General features: G+C 40.0%; 6 protein-coding genes across 8 annotated transcripts; all 6 read right to left on the reverse strand.

The window, feature by feature from the left end:
- Nucleotides 1-310: 310 nt before the first annotated feature.
- Nucleotides 311-2,722, reverse strand: LOC111476975 (DNA-3-methyladenine glycosylase 1-like). 3 transcript variants are annotated; one of them, XM_023120863.1, is made up of 5 exons: nucleotides 2,523-2,722; nucleotides 1,962-2,376; nucleotides 1,456-1,597; nucleotides 1,221-1,362; nucleotides 311-1,066 (listed from the first exon to the last, which is right to left on the reverse strand). In XM_023120863.1, exons 2-5 carry the CDS (start codon nucleotides 2,326-2,328, stop codon nucleotides 752-754), a joined length of 966 nt encoding a protein of 321 aa, XP_022976631.1. In that variant the 5' UTR covers nucleotides 2,329-2,376; nucleotides 2,523-2,722; the 3' UTR covers nucleotides 311-751. The 3 variants fall into 3 exon arrangements, with proteins under 3 accessions (XP_022976631.1, XP_022976629.1, XP_022976630.1); XM_023120861.1 differs by having other exon boundaries at nucleotides 1,962-2,438; XM_023120862.1 differs by having other exon boundaries at nucleotides 311-614; nucleotides 729-1,066; nucleotides 1,962-2,722.
- A 1,288-nt stretch (nucleotides 2,723-4,010) lies between these two features.
- On the reverse strand, nucleotides 4,011-7,493 carry LOC111476545 (J domain-containing protein required for chloroplast accumulation response 1-like). Its single transcript, XM_023120250.1, has 8 exons — nucleotides 6,730-7,493; nucleotides 5,712-6,624; nucleotides 5,549-5,630; nucleotides 5,394-5,461; nucleotides 4,997-5,062; nucleotides 4,834-4,911; nucleotides 4,558-4,734; nucleotides 4,011-4,281 (listed from the first exon to the last, which is right to left on the reverse strand). Exons 1-8 carry the CDS (start codon nucleotides 7,122-7,124, stop codon nucleotides 4,243-4,245), a joined length of 1,818 nt encoding a protein of 605 aa, XP_022976018.1. The 5' UTR covers nucleotides 7,125-7,493; the 3' UTR covers nucleotides 4,011-4,242.
- Nucleotides 7,494-7,649: 156 nt separating this feature from the next.
- Nucleotides 7,650-10,264, reverse strand: LOC111476546 (arabinosyltransferase RRA3-like). The gene is made up of 2 exons (XM_023120251.1): nucleotides 9,749-10,264; nucleotides 7,650-8,996 (listed from the first exon to the last, which is right to left on the reverse strand). Exons 1-2 carry the CDS (start codon nucleotides 9,914-9,916, stop codon nucleotides 7,881-7,883), a joined length of 1,284 nt encoding a protein of 427 aa, XP_022976019.1. The 5' UTR covers nucleotides 9,917-10,264; the 3' UTR covers nucleotides 7,650-7,880.
- Nucleotides 10,265-10,563: 299 nt separating this feature from the next.
- Nucleotides 10,564-14,877, reverse strand: LOC111476584 (probable protein phosphatase 2C 55). The gene is made up of 5 exons (XM_023120304.1): nucleotides 14,746-14,877; nucleotides 13,250-14,161; nucleotides 12,426-12,750; nucleotides 11,902-12,051; nucleotides 10,564-11,099 (listed from the first exon to the last, which is right to left on the reverse strand). The coding sequence occupies exons 2-5, from the start codon at nucleotides 13,987-13,989 to the stop codon at nucleotides 10,803-10,805; spliced, it is 1,512 nt and encodes a 503-aa protein (XP_022976072.1). The 5' UTR covers nucleotides 13,990-14,161; nucleotides 14,746-14,877; the 3' UTR covers nucleotides 10,564-10,802.
- Nucleotides 14,878-15,604: 727 nt separating this feature from the next.
- LOC111476497 (cytochrome P450 734A1) lies at nucleotides 15,605-18,406 on the reverse strand. Its single transcript, XM_023120175.1, has 4 exons — nucleotides 17,710-18,406; nucleotides 17,394-17,638; nucleotides 16,748-17,111; nucleotides 15,605-16,160 (listed from the first exon to the last, which is right to left on the reverse strand). The coding sequence occupies exons 1-4, from the start codon at nucleotides 18,199-18,201 to the stop codon at nucleotides 15,741-15,743; spliced, it is 1,521 nt and encodes a 506-aa protein (XP_022975943.1). The 5' UTR covers nucleotides 18,202-18,406; the 3' UTR covers nucleotides 15,605-15,740.
- A 109-nt stretch (nucleotides 18,407-18,515) lies between these two features.
- On the reverse strand, nucleotides 18,516-21,099 carry LOC111476498 (protein indeterminate-domain 1-like). Its single transcript, XM_023120176.1, has 4 exons — nucleotides 20,717-21,099; nucleotides 20,215-20,611; nucleotides 19,933-20,114; nucleotides 18,516-19,494 (listed from the first exon to the last, which is right to left on the reverse strand). Exons 1-4 carry the CDS (start codon nucleotides 20,844-20,846, stop codon nucleotides 18,764-18,766), a joined length of 1,440 nt encoding a protein of 479 aa, XP_022975944.1. The 5' UTR covers nucleotides 20,847-21,099; the 3' UTR covers nucleotides 18,516-18,763.
- Between the last annotated feature and the right edge of the window lie 1,437 nt (nucleotides 21,100-22,536).

A 22,536-nucleotide genomic window follows, 5' to 3' on the forward strand; every position in this document is an offset into this window, starting at 1 on the left:
TACATACGTACATACATACATACATACATACATATGTGTATGTATGTTTCTACTTCTTTATTGAAGTTGAGGTTGAGGAAGAATTGTCAACATTTTTAATTAAAAGAAAATTTTCTTCTCTAAATTTGTGCCAACTAGCTCTAAGTTTATTTTTAGTCAAATTTAACATTCAATAATATTATTAATGAGCTTTATTAAAAAAAAATATTAATACACAAGGAACCTTTCAAGCAATAGCAAGAAAATTGATAAAACACTTAAATATCATGAATTTAGCCTAATTTTTGTATTGCTTTATTGGTTAATTTTAATGAATTATTTGTTGGGTTTCAAGCAGGAGGCATTGCGACGGCAACGAAATCATTGGGCCTTCCCGGGAACTTGGGCCCACATTTCTATTGGGCTAAAATTTGCAAGGAGGCTTAGGACCTAATGAGTCCGAATATTCGAATTCGACCCTGGAATTCTGCGACTCGTAACCTTAGATCATACGGAAACTACTAATGTTATAAATGTTGGAGTAAGAGAAACATACCATTGTTCTTATGCTCTGCCACTGAAGCGTGTTCTGAAGGTTGAAAAATAGTTACAGGAAGCCAACATGTTTTTGTCGTCTGTAAATACAAATTACAATTAAGAATTCTAAACAAAGGAGAACTTAAACTACTCAGGATCAGACCATCAGAACCATTTTATCACACTGATTTCTAAGATTAGTTAGAGATAACCTTTTATTTCTTCTATGAACATGTCAAGATCTAGTCTCCAAAGCTCCGGTGAGCAACTCCGATGGCTGATCTTCTACTCTTAATTTCATACCATCGCACTCTTGATATCTGAAGCAATCGACTAAGTGATCGTTAACAATTCCGGTAACCTGCATGAAGGAATAAACCACAGTTGGCCCAACACAACGAAAGCCTCTTCTTAGCAAATCCTTGCTCATGAACTCTGCTTTCGGCGTCTTTACTGGTATTTGACGGGCATATCGAAATCTGTTTGTTATAGGCTTCTTGTTGACAAAGCTCCAACAATAGTTGCTGAAGGTACCAAATTCCTGTTGAATCTGTGGAGAAGTCAAAAGGCAATGGAAACGTAGAGATTCAGCTTTCAACCGCTTGAAAGGGATGGAAGTTGAGACAACCAAACGCCTGTTCTTGTGGGTTGGCTTTGGCTTAACAAAAAATAGCAAGTGCTAAAGCTTAACCAAAACTCAATACCTTGAGTACTTGATTAGCGTTCTCCACGATTGCACGAAGCTTTGGTTCAGATAGGAGCTGGATGCCATTTTCTTTTAGTGTCGTAAACTCATTCTGTGTGAACTGTGCGATGGTAGATGGGTCAAAATCGTTAAAAACTTTCCTGCAAAGAAGAGAGAAACGGATGACAATTTAGAACAATGTTCTTCTAGGGACTGATTTGTATTCAAGTTTTGGGCAAAAATGAAAAGTAAACCTAAATATATCTCTCTTGCAAAGAATCAAGGGCCAAGTAAGCTCTGCTAAGGCTTGCGATAGTACAAGTAACTCGAACAGCTTCCTGTCGTCATGAACTGGGACTCCCCATTCTTCGTCATGGAAGGCGATGTAAAGTGGGTCTACAATAAGAAACCATCACAATACACTACAGGATAACCAGAGATTCATAATCGATGTGAATGTAACTGCTTTTTAAAAATAGTTAAATTCACATATAATAATGAATTGTAATATTCAAATAACATAATCAATAAAATCCTTCATGCAACAATAAAATATGAAGAGACTAAATATTTGATTGCATTACAATACAATAATCAAAATATTTCAATGCAAGTACAAAATGAGTATGGAACTAAGATAAACTCTATTATTATGTTCCGAATTGAAATTGTGCGATTGTTTACTGTCCATCTCATATCCATTGTTTCCTCGATTCAAATAAGCAATAGTTAATAATAAGCAGAGTTTAAGCTTGCTTACCAGAATAAGGCGTTATCCAACCACAGCGTTTCCCCGGAACCGAGAGCCTAGGCGTCGTTGTGGTTACGTTTGGATCACCTCCGGCAGCAACAGCCTTCACAGGCTTCACTTTCGGATTCAACAATTTGGCCGAATTGTTGCTTGATAAAGAATCGGATGAGCAGGAGCTCCCGATGGAGATATTGTCTCGAATAACCGATTCAGGAATCGCCGGAAGCGCCTTGTTCTGCTTCTCTGAGTTCTTCAAAGTCTCCTGTTTACATTTCGGCTTCTCAGGCGCCCTATCTCTGTTCCCGCCGGGTCCAAGAATTGCTCGGGACTCCAAAACCGGTTTAGCGTGCGAATGGAGCTTCGTAGCCACAGACATTGCTCGAGAAAGATATCCGTCAACAAAAATCCCTTCCAGAATCGAATTCTGTGTGGATCAAAACAAAGCAAGCTCAGCAACGAACGTCGAATTTTCCAGAGACAACACAACCGTACGATATGAAGGCGAGATGAGACGAAAATGAAGAGATTATTGATACTGCAAATGCAAAAAAGCTTTAAAGAAAGCCTTACGGTTTGGGAGTGAAGAGCAGAAAGGCGTCGTGGCGAGAGAGAGAGAGCAGTGACTCCGTAAGCAGAGAACGACGAAGAAACGGGTCGATAGCTGAGAGGATGTTTAAGCGGAGGAAGGCTTGTTTGGATTTGTACGGGATACCTACAACAGCCGGTGACAATGCACGCGTGGCTATGGAACTTTACCTGTTTATCTTCAAGTAGGACTCAATTTTGATTCAACACCGTACTCGTTAAATTTGTTCAAAGGTTAGGAATTACATTGCATGTAAAAATTTTGTTAATATTTTAGATTAAAAAAAAAAACAAAGGCTAAAATAGTCTTATTTATTTATTTATTTGGAAATACAGATCAAAATTCTTCAAAATGAAAGTACAAGAGTAATTAGCAATCATTACCCTTAAAAAAAACTACCATTCTAATTGTCTTATTATTATTTTTAATTTATTTAATATAAAAAATATTGAAACATCTTATTTTTAATTTGTTCTAATAAACATTTAAACTTTTAATTCTTAAATTTGTATTTTGTAAGTACGAATGACTTGGAAATCTTTATAAGTTTAAAATTTAAAATGTATAAGGGTATAAATGGAATGGGGGAATTTGTGGAAGAAGTAGAAATACAGGGGTGGGAAGGGGGATGGGTCAGGCAAAGCGTCACAGTCGGTTGGTGATGTGGGGAAAAGGACTTTCTTACCCTTGATAAAAAGAATCCAAAGAACTCCCTCACCCCTTACCAGACAAACACAAAAAGAACTGCCCTTTTGGGAAGAAAACACAATAAAATAAATAAATAGATAGATAGATAAATAAAAAAAGCACAAAAAAGAACAACAATAGTGGGTAACCAACGGCTACCTCACCCGCCTCCACTCAAAATCATCTACAAACTTTTTTTTGATTTAATGGGCTTCATTTGTGGGCTTCAGCCCATCTCATCCCCTTATTATTCATGGGCTTCAACTTTATGCATTTTCAATCCAACCCCCAAGCCCATCTATTCATGGCCCAAATTGGAAGGCCTATTTTGGAACAAACCACTAAAAGTGCCCACACGTGAGATCAACGTGCCACACCAATCCACCATATTTTCCAATTTTGCCCCTGCATATTCATTCACGCTCCCCTTCACCCTTTTATATGGATGGGTGTTTTTAATATAATGAATTTTCAAAAAACATTTGATAAAATTCATAAAACTTTGTTTTTTTCAAAACATCTGGAAGATATTGTCTGCTTTGGTCTGTTACATATCGCTGTCAGACTCGCGATTTTAAGACGCATCTATTAGGGATGTTTCCACATCCTTACCAGAAATGTTTTGTTCCCCTCTCCGACTGACGTGAGATCTTACAGTCCACCTCTTTTAAGAGTCAGCGTCTTCGCCAACTAACTGGTCGGTATCTGGCTTTGATACCATTTATAACATATGCGTTTTAAAACTGTAAAACTGACAACAAAACGTAACGAGCTAAAGCGACAAGTATCTCAAAACAATCTTCAACTGATTGTGATAATAAAATAAAATAAAATAAAAACATTATTTCAAGAAAAAAAATATTTAAATTATTTTTCTTTATTAAAGGACATTTGAATTTTGTATGTAAACAAATGCAAATGAGACTTCAAAAAGCTTTATAGAGACATCTCTTTGTGTGCACCTCATTGCCTTCCGTTCTGCCAAAATCACAGTTCCCATAATGCCGCGATTATATATCAATGTCCACTCAGCGTATTGAAATGAGTCCAAGCCTCCTACATGAATCCATAGAACAACATTGAGCTATTAAACACACATGAAAGACACTCCCAATCAATAGCTCAAATCGTTAACGCATTGTATTCTCTATCTAACGGTTAAAAGTTCGAAACTCCACCCGAACATATTGTAGAACTCAAAAAGAAAAATCAGAAATCCCGACTCTTTAAAACGCTCAAATTATCAGGTTCAAGGTATGTGTAGGAGCATTTGCAAGTAGAACTGTTTGATCATATCATAGAATTCATGTTTGGTTGTAACTTTTGAAATACCTGTAGTATTTCAAAAACTTTTGCTGCAATATACTTTTGATCTGATGAAGCACCCTTCTGTTGTAGCTTATCAGGGTGAAGGTACAGCAAAGCCTTCTGATAAGATCTCTTAACTGCATGTCCATCGATTATATCAACCAGAGGAACAGCCTTCCATCCGCTCTTAGGCCAAAGAACCTTGCACACAACAAAGAACAGTTTATAGAAATTGAAGAAACCTAGAGCGTCGACCTCAAGAACGAACAACAAACAGAGTTAATAAGATAACAGTCTCACATATTGCAAAGTTGACAGCAGCGAACGTATGTTCCCTTCCTTCCCGTTCGACCAATGCCGTATTTTAGTATCGATAGCCTGCATCGTGACAGAGTTCTTATCAGCTTACTTCCCCACCTGCTGCAATAAACATAATACATTTACTTAACGTGAGATGCATTACTTGTAATCCTTCGCGACCATTGTCTGTTACTCTGGAATCATCATAGTCTTGTTGTAATTCTTTTACCTGTCATAAACCAACCAAATCAGCTCGTTAGATTGTTGGCCATTCATTGGTACAAAGCATTTGACAACGTTTCATGTTTCGTATTCAAATATACTTGATGCATAAGTTTATGTATAATTGATGCAATTTGCTAGCAAATATTGTTCACTTTTAACTCGTTACGTATCGTCTCCAGCCTTACAGTTTTAAAACGCGTCTACTAGAGAGAGGTTTCCACACCCTTATAAGGAATGCTACATTCCCCTCTCCAACCAATGTGGAATCTCACAATACTAGATAAAATTGATTTAAAGAGTAAACTGAAAATTCATTTTTGCAAGGATGAACATACCGAGAAATGCTCTTGGAAGGGCTCCTCCACGTCCGGAGTTGTAGACTTTGCGACACCGGGAACATGAACTGACATCAAGGAGTAATGTATTATGCAATGGATCATCGAATCTTTGATAGAAACTATGAAGTACACAGCAGAGATGCATGACTAACCAGTGTTTGGTGCTGGACTTCTGTAGCTAGCAGCTTTTTTAGCAGAGTGATCATCCACTGATTGCTTGGAAACATCATCTCCCTACAAAGATTGAAAATTGAGGTCCATCAAAAATATTTTTGACTTGCAAACTCTTATCCTCAATGGTGCAAAAGAGAGTACCTTGATGGAAGCATCTGTATTCTTATTCAGCTTGGGTTTCTCATCCTTCCTTATTTTATTGACAGTTGCTTCTGTTTGAGCTTTTGAAGCACTTTCCTGTTTCCTTGTAGAGCTATCATTTGCTAAATCGACTACGTCTCGGGGTTTCGACGCAGGTTTTTGGTTGAAAATCTTAACGAACTCCGAAATTTTCCCCCCAGCTTTCTTTCTGCCAATGTTATGCCCAGATTCCATGTCTGAACTTAGGAAACTAGGTGTCTTCGTTTTTGAATTTCTCGGTGAAGTTTGTCTGCTCAAGTTTTCTGAAGGAGCGGCTGAAATTGTTTCCTCAAAACTTCCACCAGCCTTTCTTTGATCAACACCAGCTATGTCAGGCAGTAAACCCGTTCCCTTTTCGTCATCGACGTTTGCAGTTTCGTGAAAGACGAGAGGATAATCGATGTGCTGTATAGTTGATGTTGGGGAATGCATCTCATTTTTAGTCTTCACTACCCTATCGGTCGAGGTCGAGCTTCTTCGGATCATAGTCTTTGCTCTTGATCTCGATCCGTTCCCTCCTCTCAGTGGCATCATCAGAGGCACCCCTTTGCTTGCCCATTTGTAAATGGAGAAATGGAACTGAAATTGACCACTACCATTAGAATCCTCTAAACTATCTACTCCTTTCGTTGAACTGTTTCCACTCATAGCATTATTATCAGACATTCTAAAGGATGATGCTTCCTCACTGCCACGTTCTTGGAATTCAGAAGACAAAAGACCAGAACGATGGCTTGATGTGCTTGAAGAAAATCTGGAAAGAGTGAACCTAGGAGAATTTGTATGGCTTACATTCAAACCACCGTCATTGTTTCTTAATGGGTTCGATCCAAACGCTGGTAAATCAGTCCCTTTGGCCAATCTTGAGGGTAGGCTGCCACAAACCAAAGAGCCATACATTAACGCTTAGAAAATTAGCCATCAATATAATCCTGGAATGAAACCCATTTATGAAATCAAGAAACGGAAGAAGAAGAACCTTAATTGTGCAGGGAGGGAAGAACTGCCGAAGGGCTCTACCGGCGGCGGAAGAGGTCTAGCAGGACTTAGAATCCCCGAACCAGGAATCGAAGAGAAAAGGTCACGCTCATGACGGCGAGGAGAAGAACTCACCGATTCATCGGCTTGGAAGATATCGTCGTAAAAATCATTGCTCGGAAATCGCCGCCCGTGGACACCTTCTTCCCCGAACACCGGTTTCTCATTCAAACCAGACCAGCGACTACTCCGGCCCGACGGTGCTTCATTATCGCGGCGTTTCAATGCGAAGGAATCCACCGTCTCGGAGAAGCTGTACCGCGTTTCATGAACGGACGACCGCCTCCTCGGAGGGCCACCGAACACGTCGTGAAAATCAACATCGTCCGATTCCATTTTCTTCCCTTTAACCGAGCCCCATCTAACAGATTCCTAGATTCAACAGCTTCAATTTGAAATAACAAATGGCGGGAACGGCGAACCCGCGAGTTTATTTTCCACGGGTTAACTCAGTTTCTCTCGAAACAGTGGCAGAGGAAGTTGAAGGGAAATAAACAACGATTTAGCGGAGGAGCTTATTGAAAACGAAAAGACAGAAGCAGACGGGAAGTGGGGCTGCTGAAAGAGCCATCTGGGATTCAGAACCACACAAGCTGTTGGAGACGATTTGATTTTGTGGATAAGAGAAAAACTCAAAAACCAAACGAAGAAAGGTCATTAGGCTGCGCACAGAATCTGCATCAGCCAAACAATATTCTCTTGGTGACCATTAACCAGAAATTCTTGTGATGTTCATTAATCCGAAAGTCCCCACAGACACAGCCAAAAGTTAGGAAAGACAAGCAGCTGTCATCACAGTTGAGATTGTCATCACATTACATGAGCAGCAGCCTTTTAAAAACACATGAAATAACAAGAATGTCGACCCATATGTAATGACATTTTCCTTTTGCAGAAGAAAAGTCTCTCAATTTGAGCTTTATCGTTACAGATGACAAATGTTCTTCCATAAATACATCGACAAAAAACTCGGAAAAGGAAATAACAGAGAACGTTTTGTAGTCATGGGATGATGATCAGATGACTCCTCCTTGTAGCAGCTGCTGCATTGTATCAAGCAATGGTGGTAAAGCTTGTTGGAAGAGCGTTTGATCATTCAGAACCATCTGGAAAATGATCCAGAGCATTTTGCATACCATCAACGTAGAATTCGACGACTGCTTTCATTCTAGCATACTTGTCAGGATGATAATTTATATGAACAATAACGGGTTTCAGCTGTCTCAGATTCAGGTTCTTTCGAACAGTCTTGAAAAGTACCTTGCTGTTCATAAAGAGATACATGTCCATGGTTCTCTTGGAGGCATGAAGACCATCACGTCCGGGACGAGAAGGATAAAAGAGTTCCTCGTTGAAAACGGCTTGGTCCCATGCCTTTTCTTGAGAAAGCCGAGCAGCAACACGGTCCAAAAGCTCCAATGAAGGAAGTGTAGGCCTAATGAAGAAGAAACCAGAGTTGTAAACCCATATTCTCATAGTGTGCGCATATCTAGCCCAACCCATGGCAGGTTCATCAAATACATCGTTATATCCATAAGCTGTTATATTGTTGTGACCATCACTCATCGACTCCACATCCGAATCGCGGTAAAGATGATCGAAAGGGTTCTGCAAGTAGACGATATCAACGTCTGAGAGTAGAACACTGTATCCCAGTTGCAAGAACTCCCTAAGAATGTGAAACTTCAATGCAGAGACTTGATGGTTGCCTCCTTGCTTTCCCACCGAGTCGATGCTCGTGTCTGGATCTCTCTTGTAGACAGGAACATCATGGGATATGCAGAACTCTTCGGTTTGGTCGTCCAGAGCCACGACCAAATAATTGTGTATACCGACATTTTGGATGCTGGTAAACCAAATCTCCAACATAGATTTAACATTAGAATTTGCAAGCGTCACAATCAGCTCCTTCTGAATAGCAACTTTCTCCAGGAGCTTTGCCAATCGAGGATTCACGGATTCATCAGGGATTACAGTGGGATTTGTTCTAAGACCTTTGACACTATCAAATGGACCAGCCTTGTGATTTTCGCCAAGCGCCAAATATTGCTTCTGAGCATGATCTTTTAATTGTTCCACAATCTTCAGCTCCCTCGTAAGATCCTTGATACGCTTCTCCAACACGGAGTTCTTCCCTAATATTGAAACCACGTCGGCTTTAAGGTTCTTGAACCGGTCTGAAGATTCGCACGGGGAAGAAGACTGAACCTGTAAAAGAAGAAAAAGTCAGGAAGTACAATAAGTTTCCTTCATGATCCCCTAAAAGACTACAGATTCCATCAAATATTCAGTGCAGTCAATCTTTCAACTGCTAAGCCAGTTTAAGATAATAAACCAAATGGTGCCTCCAACAAACTTCCAAAGCCACTTCAAATTGGGTCAGGACTCCACCCATACCAAGGCTCAATCAACTCGAAATTGAAACAAAACTGAGTTTAGATTTATTTTTACCTTTTAATGTCACCATATTGAAACGTTTACAAGACTAAGAACGAAATATTCTTCGTCTCACATTTTGAACTCTCGTATATTTTGAAACATTTATGAAAAGTTAAAAAGCTTTTAAAAAGTATATGGATGTTTTCTAAACAAATGACAGACTTCAAGGGTGTTTTTTATAATTCATAATATCTTCCAAAAAGTAAAGACTCTAGAGAAATACACAAACCCAGCCATGACAACACACACAACTAAAAAGTAAACACCGCCACCAGACGAACTGATCCAGCCACAAGAATGCGCATACTACCCAGAAATCTTAATTTCACTAAACTAGATTAGAAGTTTGAAGGTTAAAATTAAATCACTCGCCCCAATGTAAAAAAAATGAATTATAATTCTTCTCTTATTGATATGAAGTTTCGGATTCACGTCGCAATCAGAAACAATAAATGAGGATTTAAATCGGTATAAAATTCAGAATCGCACAGAAACCGGAACTAGGGCAACAAGCATCGAACCTGTAACTCCGATTTCCCGAGTCGGCGGTTTTGGAGAGGCAGATCAGAGCGGAGAAGTCCATGGGGATAGAAGAAAGCAAAAAGACACCCAAGAAGAACTCCGATTGCGATGGCGATGACGACTCGAGACACGCGAGCTGAATGTGATTTGTCTTTACGACCGGCCATAGAGAAATCAGGCGTAGTAGGGCGTGAGTGAAGCAGCAGAGTAGAGAGTTGAATGGATTTCTGTGGATTTTTATTGAAATGGAAGGGAGAGTTACGAATCCATATATATAGAAACGGGGTTGTTTCCGTTTACAGTGTGGCAGCGGAGATTTTGGTCATTGGAATTGGTATGAGGAAGAGAGAGGAGGCGCAGGAAGGGAGAGGAAATGGGAAAGAGATGGGCGTAGAGGAGGGAAAGAAGAAGATCCAATGTTGATGTTCATCATTTTGCAGTTGCTTTCCTTTCGTCGTTGGTTTAGTTGCTGTGCCTAACTTCGCCCTCCACGGCTCCACCTAATTTTGAATACTAAAAACTCAATATTCCTCCCAAGCTAATTTACTCTAAATGGGTAATTTATCATCTAAACGACTAATTTATGTTCAAATTGTTCGAATTGAATTGAATTCGTCAACTTACCCAACTGCACTCCAAAGATTAAATGTCCTATTAACATTATTAATTTAATCTCCAACACCCTAACATTGCCACCAATACCAAAAATTCATGACAAGAAAACTCGCTCGCTTTTATTACAAAACGATCTATCCTGTTAGAGAGGTACGTTATAGAAGATTGTTAATGGTATTGTTCAATTACGCATCAGATGAGCACAGAAGGTTTCAGATGGAAGACGAAAACAGAGAAACAACCGCCCAAACTTGGGGAGGCTCACGCCTCTGATTTTTCACTTACAAACGAGGTCATCCGCTCTTCAACATGTAAAGAGTTGAGATAGTTCAATTAAATATGCTTGCTTAGATGCAATAAGCATTGTTAATGGTTATGCTACAAATATTATATACAGAAGCGTGCAGATGCAAGTGTTGGAGAAGACATTCAGGGCACTCACTTATCATTAGAGCGTGTAACATATGACACGACGACTGTGATGTCGTCAAGCTTGCCTCCATAATAGCGAAATCCAGCATCTTGAGCAGCAGTGGAGAAAGGCGTTTGTCTATCTTTATCTAGAGCTCGTTGGCGTGCAAGAGCAGCTATCTTCTGGGCAGTCACCTGAGTGCCTAAGCCTGCTTTCATGGCATGAACCACCACTGCAGTGATCTCGTTGTTGTACAAGTTATCAAAGAGTCCATCGGTGCCAGCAATTATGACATCTCCAGGAGCAACAGGGACTGTGAAAACCTGAATCAGTTTCAATACTCACATCATCATCAAGTTAAAGTTGTTGCTGAAGAGTAAAATAACTACTACTCTCGTTTTTAAGGTTTGCAAACTCTGCTCACTCTATTTCTAAAAATGTAAACAAAACCGTTCAATGTCTTAACATTGAAGTATGAACTAAGGGGGAAAACAAAAACAAAGGATTCCAAGCATGCAAATGATTAAAGAAGAAACATAGTATTACTTGGAAGAAAAAGATGTACAAAAGCAGAGTGGGGTAAGACAAAATATGCTTCTTTCCCCAACTCGTACCAAGACATGAGGGATATTACTTCCCAGGTTACAAGTACATAGTTAAAACAAATAACAAAAAACTAATTGAGATTTAAGCAGTTAGGGGAACAAGGCCACGTGAGGAAGATATCATTCCCACCTATATCAATTTCTGCTCAAAATAACAACCATATGCCAAGCAGTGTCAAGACTTGCATCATAAACGGTGGGGCTTTTCTAATTCATAATATTATTTTGATAGTATAGTCTTCAAACTATATCAGTTTATGTTAAAGTAAACCATACGTGAGGAAGTCACAAAGCTGTATAATCTGTGAGGTTATTCACATATTTATGTAGGGTTTCTGCCATGCACTACCTTCCATATTATTATCTCAAATGGTAGATTGATACAAGGGAAGAGAACAATTAATCTGACATTAATGCATCAGTACATATGTCAACTAATTCACGAAAAACATGACCAATTTCCTAAATCAGAAGAAGAAAGATAACTACAGATGGCAAGGAAGCTGATGAGCATACTAACCTGACCAGAGCTAGGCAAATCTCCATTGTTTCCACTCTCCAATTGAAAGGTGAAATTAAAATCATGCTGCTGCACGGGAGATCTAAAGACAGTGCATCCGTCTCTAACCACCATAAATCCACTGTCTCCTAAGTTGATTGCATGGAGACCCTGCAGTGAGGCCTTACATTATTACCTATGGTGCAGTAATAAAATAAAAGAACTGCCGGGCATCCTTGCAAGACAAAATATATGAGCAAGTAATTGTACAGATAGCTAAAATTATTGACAGATACTATTATATTATATATGAGAAGTATTAAGCTCTACCTCACTACTCTAGGGGAAAATTTTACAGGTCTAGAAGACATCAATGACTTTTACTCTTGTTATGGATTCCACCCAAAAGTTCAGACTAGGACGACTTAGGCTTTAATTCCAAACAAATAGAAACTTCCCAAAATTATTTTGGTAAAGTAATTGCACCAAATCAAGAATCTAGAGATTCAAAACAGGGAATTTGGTCTCAATAAGAATCAACGTACTTGTTCTGTAAGCGCTATGATACAAGCAGTGGAGGAACCTTTGGCTTTTGTTTTTGAGTGAGCCTTCTCCAAGACTCTAGCTGGATCTATTGAGCCCTTGGGTTCTTCCTGAACTGCACTAACAGAATTAGACATAAGTTCTCGGGAATACTGTCCAGCATCAACACCAAGATCTGCCCAGCCACCCACACCGTCAGCCACCCCTATGGCCTGTTCATCTACACAGATAAAGTGAGCATCCTCTCCTCCAGTATCTTCTTTATCAGGATGGGGTAGATAGCATGATCCAGAAACCAGTTTCAATGATTTGCCCATCGAGATATTCCTGTGGATAACATAGTAGGAAATTTAGAAATAAAGAACACTAGGCATCCAAACTGCACATCGTCACTATGAAAAAGGGAAGGGGACCTCAGCATACTATGTCGGCAATACTGACCAAGTACGAGAATTCCATAATGAAATCCGAAAACAATAAAATACATTTATATAATTCATAAAACCAAGGGATTCATTTTAACCAGAATAACCAAAAATGTCGATTAAGCAGAACAAGTCACCGTTATTCACAATTTATCCTCACTCAATAGTTGGACCAGTAAGAATGGAATGACCAAATAACTAAATGAATATGACGCATCTCCAAACTATTCAAGTCCATGGGGGGATCATTGCAGTCCCTGAGCGCAAGAGCAAGTTCATTTGATGACAGCATTCATATAAAGTCAATAGCGCAAGTTAAAACCAAAGTCGTGATGCAATCTAAACTAAGCACGTAAATTATAATATTTTCATTTTAAATTAAGGGATCAAGTAGAACATACTGTTCAGATGAATCAGTAGAGTTGGCAGGTTGTTCCTCCAGCGCAGAATTATCAAATGACACATTGGGGGCAGAACCAGCTGAAAACTGAGAAGTTGATGAAGTATGAAGATCACCGACTCCCGACATAGTATGTAGGTAACTACTGCAAAACCTCTTTGCAACGTCATAAGTGAAGTATCCATATATCACATTGTTGCTAGGCTGCTCTTTATTTTTCAAACTCATGCTGGCTTTCCGACATCTATTAACACTTCTATTGTTAAAACAAATACTAGCACTGATCGCTGAAGAAGACGAGTGTGCATTTCTAAAACTTGAATTACCAAAAGAACATTCACCAAGTGTAGCTCTAGAACCACAAGCAGCCATTGGTTTGTCTTCACACTTGCTGTGAGATGAAAATTGATTGGATTCAGCAACGGCACAATCAATGTGATACCTACAAGTCTGAAATGCAGGGCCTGAAACAGAAGGAACAGAAAATGTGCGAGAAATTGCTCCAAGAGCTGAGATATTCTTCCTGCGATTGACTAGCTCTGAACTAGCACCCGAAATAGTGCCAGGTCTTAAGAGAGCATGCAACTCTGTAAGTGAGGGATAAGGAACCGAGTGAAATAGACTAGAATTGCCACACAACAGTTTCTGATGCCCAAAAAGCAGCTCCAATGAACCTTTAAATCCGCCTTCCCACCCTAGAATTTGAACCGATGCTCGTAGTTTTGACATATAAGATGGCATATTAGCCCCTTAAACAGACGGGCCTCCCTTTGATTCTTCTCCAGCACAGAATAAAACCACTACAACTTTTTATGAGAAAAAGTACCATTCCTCCCTGCACATCTAATTTCAGAGTACTCGATGCATATTACTTCACGTAATCAGTATGTCGAAATGTTCAAGAAAATTAGCCCTGCCCGGTCAAAAGTTCACCAAATGAGTAAAGAAATGAACAAGTTTATTTCGAACTTTTTTTTTTTTTTTTTCAATTAGAACAACACGTGAGAATGGGCATTCAAACTTCTGGCGTTATACATGCTACGCTCAGATTCTAAAATCACCATCACCCAATCGCGTGAGTATAGAATTTGGTAGCATATGCCAAGTAAAATGAATTTTCCGAATGACCACAACAGTAGAACTATTGAAACATTTAAACACCACTTAAATAACTTTCTCTCTCCTTAAGAGAATATTCATAGACGACCCACGAACTACAAGATGAAACGCACAAGACCAACCCATAAATAGCGTAAATACACTTGTCATTAACAATACAACGAAGATAGACCATAACGCACGTATTCAAAAGTGAAAACCCAATAATAGATACAAATTCAACGGCAATACGGGAAAAAGAAGACAGTAAAATGACAATTACGAAACCTCGCTCTACCAGATCAATCACATACAAACTAAATCGAAACCTATTTCTAGCAACCTGGATCGCTTACACCATCTATAAAGCTTCCGTAGGTCAGAATTAAAGAAACGAACCTTTCAAATTAGTTGCGAGCTCGGCCCGTGTAGAACCTCCCCGTGGAACAGAATTGATAGAAGGGAGTGAGATGAAATCCACAAAATTCTATGGATGCGGACGCCAGGTAAAAACCCTAAGGCGCGAATTGATTCGAAATTGCTATTTATTATTGACCGGTATTGACGCTGTAGTCGAGGGGAAAGCATGTTATTTACGAAAATATCACGGCTCTCATCCATTGGTTTCGATTCTTGGTGAGGGTATTTTGGTAACTTTGACAAGGCAATCCCAAGGTCGTCTTTTGCTAGTTATGAGTGGTCAAGGCGTCTGGTGGCTTGGTAAACGACCATCAGACAGTGACTAATTTTCAGGTAAACGTCTTTTCAGAAAATCAGTTGGGCAAAAAAAAAACAAAAAAACAAAAAAAAACAAAAAAAAAAAATGCCCCTTTTATCTTTAATTTATTCTGTTACCGGACCGACAGAAATATAAAAAATGAGAAATAGAATTAGGATTGAGATTCAATCTTTATTGATATTATACAAGATACTGACAATTATTGATATTATACAAAATAATAACTAATACCCATAAATAACAAAAATATAAACTAACTCAATATTGAGAATAAAATAAAATATATTATTTAACTAATATCTTCTTCTAATATTAAATAATTATGAATACTATATATTCTATAACTAATTCAAACTAGAAATGAGTTAACTCAATTCCTATTTAAAAAATTATAATTTTGATTAATTAAAAAAAACGTTCTCACTCCCCCCTCATTTCTAGTCTAAATAAGGAATCATCTCCCTGTTCAAGTCGGGTCCCCACAGACTTGAACTCGCAGATAAAGTGAATGTCTCGAAGTGAAATGAGATTATACATTAACTTGAACTTATTACTACCAACATTGAGACTTGGAGAGATATTGTTCTCCTTGACATTTTACAAAACAGTTCACAAAGCTCCACCGTTTACTTCATATTTAGACTAACTGCAAGTTTCAGTTACATAAGCTCCTAAGAAGGAGGTGAGCACCAAACTGAGGCTGTAAGGTTACAAAAAGCAAAGGGGCATGAGTGTAGGTTGGAGAAACAGCAACAGAGAATCGTTGAATTATCATGGCCAGGGCGACTTTGGCCTCAATCAACGCCATGTTTTGGCCTACACAAATCCTGGGACCCAACGAAAATGGCAGAAAGGAAGCCAAGTGTTTCCGAGGCTCACCAAATCTCAAAGGGTTGAAGCTGTTTGCATCCTCTCCCCAAATCTCTTTCTCATGGTGGACAGCAGCCAACGCCAAGAACAGCTCTGTGCCACCAGGAATGTCTAAGCTTCCTAGTGTCACCTGTTTCACTGCCTGCCTCGTCAACATCACTGCTGGAGGATAAAGTCGAAGTGCTTCGTTAATTATCATGCCTACCTGCCATAAGAGATGCACGATATCGAATGAGTACGAACATAGAAAATGGATGCCATTTCAGTTCAAACCCACATCCATAAAACATTAACACAACCAATCAAATATATGTTTCCATCATATTTTAGTCCCTGTGAATTCGTAATGGTCAACTTCACTTGCATACTTCCAAAACAGAATTCTACGAGTTAGCAACACCACCATGTACAGTGTAACATCCCAAACCCACCGCTACCAAATATTGTCTATTTTAGCTTATTATATATCACCATCAGTTTCAGTGCTTTAAAATCAGTATGTTAAGGAGAGGTTTCCACACTCAAGAAATGTTTCGTTCCCCTCTCCAACAGATGTGGAATCTCACAATCCACCCCCTCGGGAATCAACGTCTTCGCTGACACAACGGACGGTTACATACCGTTTGCAAATCTGCATTTAAGTATTTCAAATTCCCTCTTGCTAGATGATAATTTATCGGACAGAACAACAGTGACTATGCACAAAACTTGCCAATAAAGGATATCTGTAACTACTGCAAGGTGACATTTATCCAAAAGAATATAGATATCATTACGTGTACATTGACTTACAAGCTTAAGTTCGCTCAAATTCTCCGGCGCAGGAGGTGTTTTATGGGCGCAGACGCTGAGAACTTCTTGTCTGGCCTTATCTTGCCACTCTGGATGCTTTGCTAGTAGCAGAAGAGCCCAAGTTAAAAGATGAGAAGTTGTTTCCATTCCCGCGAAATAGAATGTCTTACATTCATCAATGATTTCCTCCACTCCAAGTCTTTCTTCTTCCCCCTTCTGGTTCTTGTAAGATGACATTAACAAGCTCAGTAGATTAGTTGAGTTTTCCCTTCCTTTGCTGTTTGCCTCAATCAGCTCTTTTATCGATTCACGAGTTTCTTTCTCCAGGCTCCATCTTTCTCTGTTCTTCTTCGTCGGCAAAAATCTACATTTCAAGTTTTCAATTCAAACTCCAGGAATAAATAAACTAACACTAGTAGATTTGTAACAATCGAAGGCCATAGCTAGTAGACATTATCCGCTATGATTCGTTACTTATCGTCCGTCAGCCTCAAGATTCCCTTATAAAAGTGTGAAAATCTTCCCTCTTTTAACCCTTTCGACTATGCTTGAATTTGAAAGAAAATAAGAGAAAAGAAAGCCACTCCCATCTATGAAAATGTACACAGAAAATCAGGGAAAGGAAAACTAAGAATTGAAAATAGACCTGAAGCCAGGAATATAAACACTTCTGACTGCTTGGGAGAAGAGATGTGTTTGCTGTTCCTGCAAACTGAAGATGCGCTTGCCTTCTTCAAAGTTACTTCCAAATGCGGTTCTTGAAATTACGTCGGCTGAGAGGCGACGAAATTCTTTGTGAACGTCCAATTCAATCTCCTCCATTCCGCCCTTCATCTCTTCCCATTTCTCCAAAACATTCGACACACTAGCAACTATTTCGGGTACCCACCCCTGTGCAATTTAAAACTACACTATCAACAGACACCAGCCAACATAGAAATTATGTAAAGAAAGTTTTATACCTTTATACGCTCCATGTTGAAAGCCTGATTCGCAATTCTCCGACGCGCGACCCATTTTTCCCCGTCCAGTCCTAGCAGTCCCTCTCCAAAAAGCAACTTCGCCTGCGGGTTGAACTGGATCCTTCGAAAAGACCCGTGCGTATTTACCAGCACTTCCTTAATTAGATCCGGGTCGGAAATGGCCAGTCTCGGTTTCGACCCGAACCAGTACAGAAACGTCTTTCCGTACTCACCGGACCACCGGAAGTAAAAAGGGAGAGCGCGACTGAGTATATCGTGGTGAAACGGAATCGGCTTAGATTGTGCCTCCGCGAACAGACGTCGGATATCGGTGGAGTTGCCGATGATCGGACGGTAGGGAGGGCCCTTTATGCCCTGCTTTCGGAAGTGGTTTTGAATCCTCCATGGAAGCCAGAAAGTGGAGTAGAGAAATTTCAGGAGGATTGTAAGAAGAAGAGCAACAACAACAAGGGAAACAGCAAAGAGAATCATTTGGAAACTGAAAAGCCGCTGCTAGCCAAGTATGGGAGAGGAAGGTCTGTGGTCGTTCTTCTTTGCTCCATCCATTGTCGCACCGCTGAAGTCAATGGCAGATGAGAAATTACTTGAAGCCGTGACCTCAGCCCAGCATTGCTCCACAATTTGGAGCATCTCTTTATCATTGGTTCAGACTAATTTTTTGCACAACTTTTTACACTAAGCCAAAGAGTTCTTGGCTTCTACACGTTGACCTCAAATAATAATTATAATTAACATCTCAGGGGCATGAGCGTTTACATAATAAATATATATTTATTGTTTTTTTAATGTCAGGTTACATTGTTTTATTCCTCACTACATTACTAAATTGTCTTGTTTTATAAACAAGCTTGGTATTAGTAGCTATCAATTTAAATTTAAATTATAAATTTAGTGGCTTGCAAATTAAATATAACTTAAAAATATCTACAGACAGCGGCAGTTCGACGGGCGGAACGGCAACCACCGTGGAGTTGAACGGAGCTATGAGGCGAAGTCGGTGGAGGACCACACGAGCAGCAGCTCCAGCCAGCAATCAATATTTTCCATCTTGTTCATCTCGATCCCAAGCGTCGGCGGTGGAGCTTTCGTCGTAGGCACACCCACCGTTCATGGAAGCGATCAGAGCTGAAAATCTACTAGTAGAGGCTCCACCGCCGTCTATGCCAAGCCCAAGAAGATCCCTCGTCATGGGCTGACTTCCAAACGAGCAAAATGGACCACCCGCCATCATCAAACCAGAACCAGCCGGTCCAGAGGGAAGTTCAAGCCATAACCCAGCCGTTAACGAAGCGCCATTGCGATGATCCCGGTTCACATTAGCAGTGGCAGACCTATCATGAACTGAAGAAGTAGTAGTAGCCATCCCAATGCCACGGAACAACGATGGATTAGACGCGGTTGCCCCCATTTCCGCTGCCTTCTGTAGCAAAGCGGTGGCGGACATGGCCGCCGGTTGAGTTGAACACGTGTACTGCAGACGGTCTTGGTCAGGTCGGGGAAAGAGGGAGGATGATCCTTTGGGGGAAAGATAGAGAGGTGTGGAGAGAGAGAGCGAGGTGGGATTCACGGTGGAAACAGGAGGGCGAGTAGAGGGGCAATCGTAAGACACAATTGTAGAGGCTAAACTGGAGACTGCAACGGTCGTGGATGAAGCAGAGGGAGCAAAAACAGTACTATTTCCAAACAAATCATTTGAGCTACTATTGACAGCCGCGGCTGAAGGCGTTGATATGGATGAAACTCTGATCTGAGTATCAGCTAGCTCTGTAAACCAAAGCAACAAATCTGTCAAATCTTTGTAAGAATATTCAGTGGAGGTGAGAACAGAAAAAAGAAAAAACAGAACAAATGAATCAAAAACAGAATTCAGCGGTTGCTTTCAGTGAATGATGAACAGCTTGAACTGAAAAGGAAAAGCAGTTTTGGAAGTAAAGGGGAAGAGAATAATGGCGACTTTTTTTTCCGATAAGCCATCATTCTCCCTTTCCACTATCCTCGATCTTTGAGCTTCACTGTCATCCATGCAAGAATTGCCCGTGAACGAGCAGTACTACCGAATCCTTGGGGGAAAAACAAACAAACAAAAAAAAGAGAAAGGACTTGCAAACAACAATGGATCGAGAAAAGAAAATCAATCAAAACTTTACATCGGATATTAAGGATTTGGAGCATTTCGCCATTATTGATGATTAAGTGTACTACCTGAGCTGTGAATTGACAACGCCGGAGATACCACAGTGGTTGTCGGAGTGAGCGGTGGCGGGGGAGGCGAAACCGTGTCCGATTCCTTCGCTTTAGAGTATGGAACTGCTAGGGTTTGAGCACGAGAACTTTCCTCCGCTAATACATCGCAAAAGGCTCGATGCGTAATAAAACTATCCCTCCTTCAAGAAATCGAAACAGAAATTCAGTGAAAATGATAAACAGAGAAGCGATGATTTCTACGCATCCATTAAACAGAGAAAAGAAAAACGAAAACCGAACCTAGAAAATAAAGTGCCACAATCGCATTTGTACTCTCGAGTTCCGCAAGTTTTCATATGCGCTTTCCAATCGGATTTTACCGCGTATTTCTTCGAGCATCTCTCGCACTTCCATTTCTTCTCGCCGTGTTTTCTGCAGAAGTGCTTCTTTATTCCGGTAAGATCGCCGAGTGCTCTCGCCGAATTGTGGTGGACGCAGGTAGGTTCCGGACAGACATAGACGCGCTTACGCACCTCATTGTCAGTCCGTTGCCGAAGCTTCCAGGGAAGGTTGTGGCCTCGCCGGTGAAGCTGCAGGTTCTGGTCCCGCTGGAAGCCTTTGTTGCATATCTCGCACACAAACCGGTTCGTCGCCAGCAAACTCTCCGCCGACAAAGCAATCACCTCCGCCGTCGGGTCTGAAAAACAGAAACAATCGAATCTGGGAGCCAAGATTGATTGAAATCACAGAATATCGAACAATCAAAACATCGCGGCTGGATTGGCGCTTTTAATTCCCTTACCTGGCATTCCGGGAAGGTTCCGTTTCTTCTTCGGCAGGGCTACCGCCGTCACTGGTTCGATATAACGTGAAGAAGATAAAGAAGCATCGCCGGAAACCGCAACCGGCGAACAATTTTCCATATCAAACATTCGGCAAATAAGCTCAACGAGAAGATAGTTGTGGGATTTAAGCTTTACTGAAAGCTCAGCACACAATAACTCATTATAAGAACACTGCGCTCCATCCAATGATTAGCAACTCGGATTCTAAGCCTTCTGAACTTGTGATTGTATGTTGGGAAAACTGAACCTAAATTTAAGGACATGATTGTCTTTTCACATTTCTGGTTTTAAAAATTTGAAAAAAAAATAAAAACAGCCGAAATTTTGAAGAAAAAGAAATGGTTGAGGAGAGGGAGTGAGGAGAAGTGGAAAATCAGATTAAAAAGAAATAATCTAAGCGGCGCCAGTTAACCGTGGTTGGGGAAGGAAGGACTTGTGTGTGTGATTACCATGGTTAAGGGGATGGAAATCTATCCATCCACGTGTCGTAATCTACTAGGTGATAACATTCGTCGGGGAAACTCGGACCAATTTTTCGATTGAATTAAAAGTACGGTAGTTGAAGAGTGGTGGCAATAGTGTAAATAACATGAAGCTGGAGGGCATTTTGGGAGACGTACGGATACAGTACGAGTGACAGAAAATGTAAATGGGGAGCTTGGGCTTACTACAAGGCATTATCCTACACGTGCTTCTTACAAAGCGTTGGGACCACGGTGTTACAGTGGGGACGATCGCAGGGGAACGTTGAGATCATCACTCCAAAGCAAATCACAGGGGCGGTTCCATTTTGAAGGTCGTGCTTTCGGTTGTAGGGTATATGGTTCGTTAAAAGGGTAATGTTTTGTCCTTTTGTGTCGGAGGACTCCGATATCTACGGACGGGGTACCGTAGACATTTCAAAATTTTATTTTTAGTCTTTACCAGTTATGCCCTTGTCACAATAGAGCTCCTTTCCAACGTTTACTGACCATTGTGAGACACTCACTTTTAGTATCGAGTGACTCAGCCGACCTGAAATCACATTGTCAATGGCCGACGTATGTTCAAGCCTATGACCCAATAACGAAGTAGATAAATTTTTGAAATAGTGTTTGAAAACAATGCTATAGGCTATAAGCGAGAAAGACAACCTAATGTTTTAAATAACATATAACTCCGAATACGAATAATTAACAAATAGTCACATTCCCTATAATTTGAGACATTTCAGATCTACCATAAGCAAGCATGACTCTACTGAACATTATACATTTAGGAAAGACAAAAAGATATCTATACATCATGAAAATGATAAAGGAAAGTAGTCAAATGTTTTAATACAGGTGATTTGACATACAACGAACATCCAACCGTAACCAACACGCCTTGGACAAATATGTCCGTGACACCTTCTAAACACGCCTTGGACAAATATGTCTGTGACATCTTCTATTTTCCAACTACTAAACTCTACCGTGGTAGTAGCCGCCCGCTATCGGCGAACCTACTATTTTTTATTATTATTTTAATGTATGTTGTAAATTGGAAAAATTACATTCTGAGTTCCTACTTATCCAATGTAATCGATAAAAAGTTTGTTTTATATTCTCAAGATAGGGAAATTATTAGATGATCAAATTTAATATTAATTGTGTATGCAGTGGAAGAATCTAACAAAGTATCCAATGTGGAATTTATCATTTCCATGTGTGAAAATCAATTGTTTTACATTCGACAAAATTTAACTTGTCGGTTATTTTATTATGATATGGCGGCCATTTATTGAAAAATAATA

This window comes from Cucurbita maxima, unplaced genomic scaffold (assembly GCF_002738345.1).
Source record: "Cucurbita maxima cultivar Rimu unplaced genomic scaffold, Cmax_1.0 Cma_Scf00003, whole genome shotgun sequence".
Lineage (NCBI taxonomy): Eukaryota > Viridiplantae > Streptophyta > Magnoliopsida > Cucurbitales > Cucurbitaceae > Cucurbita > Cucurbita maxima.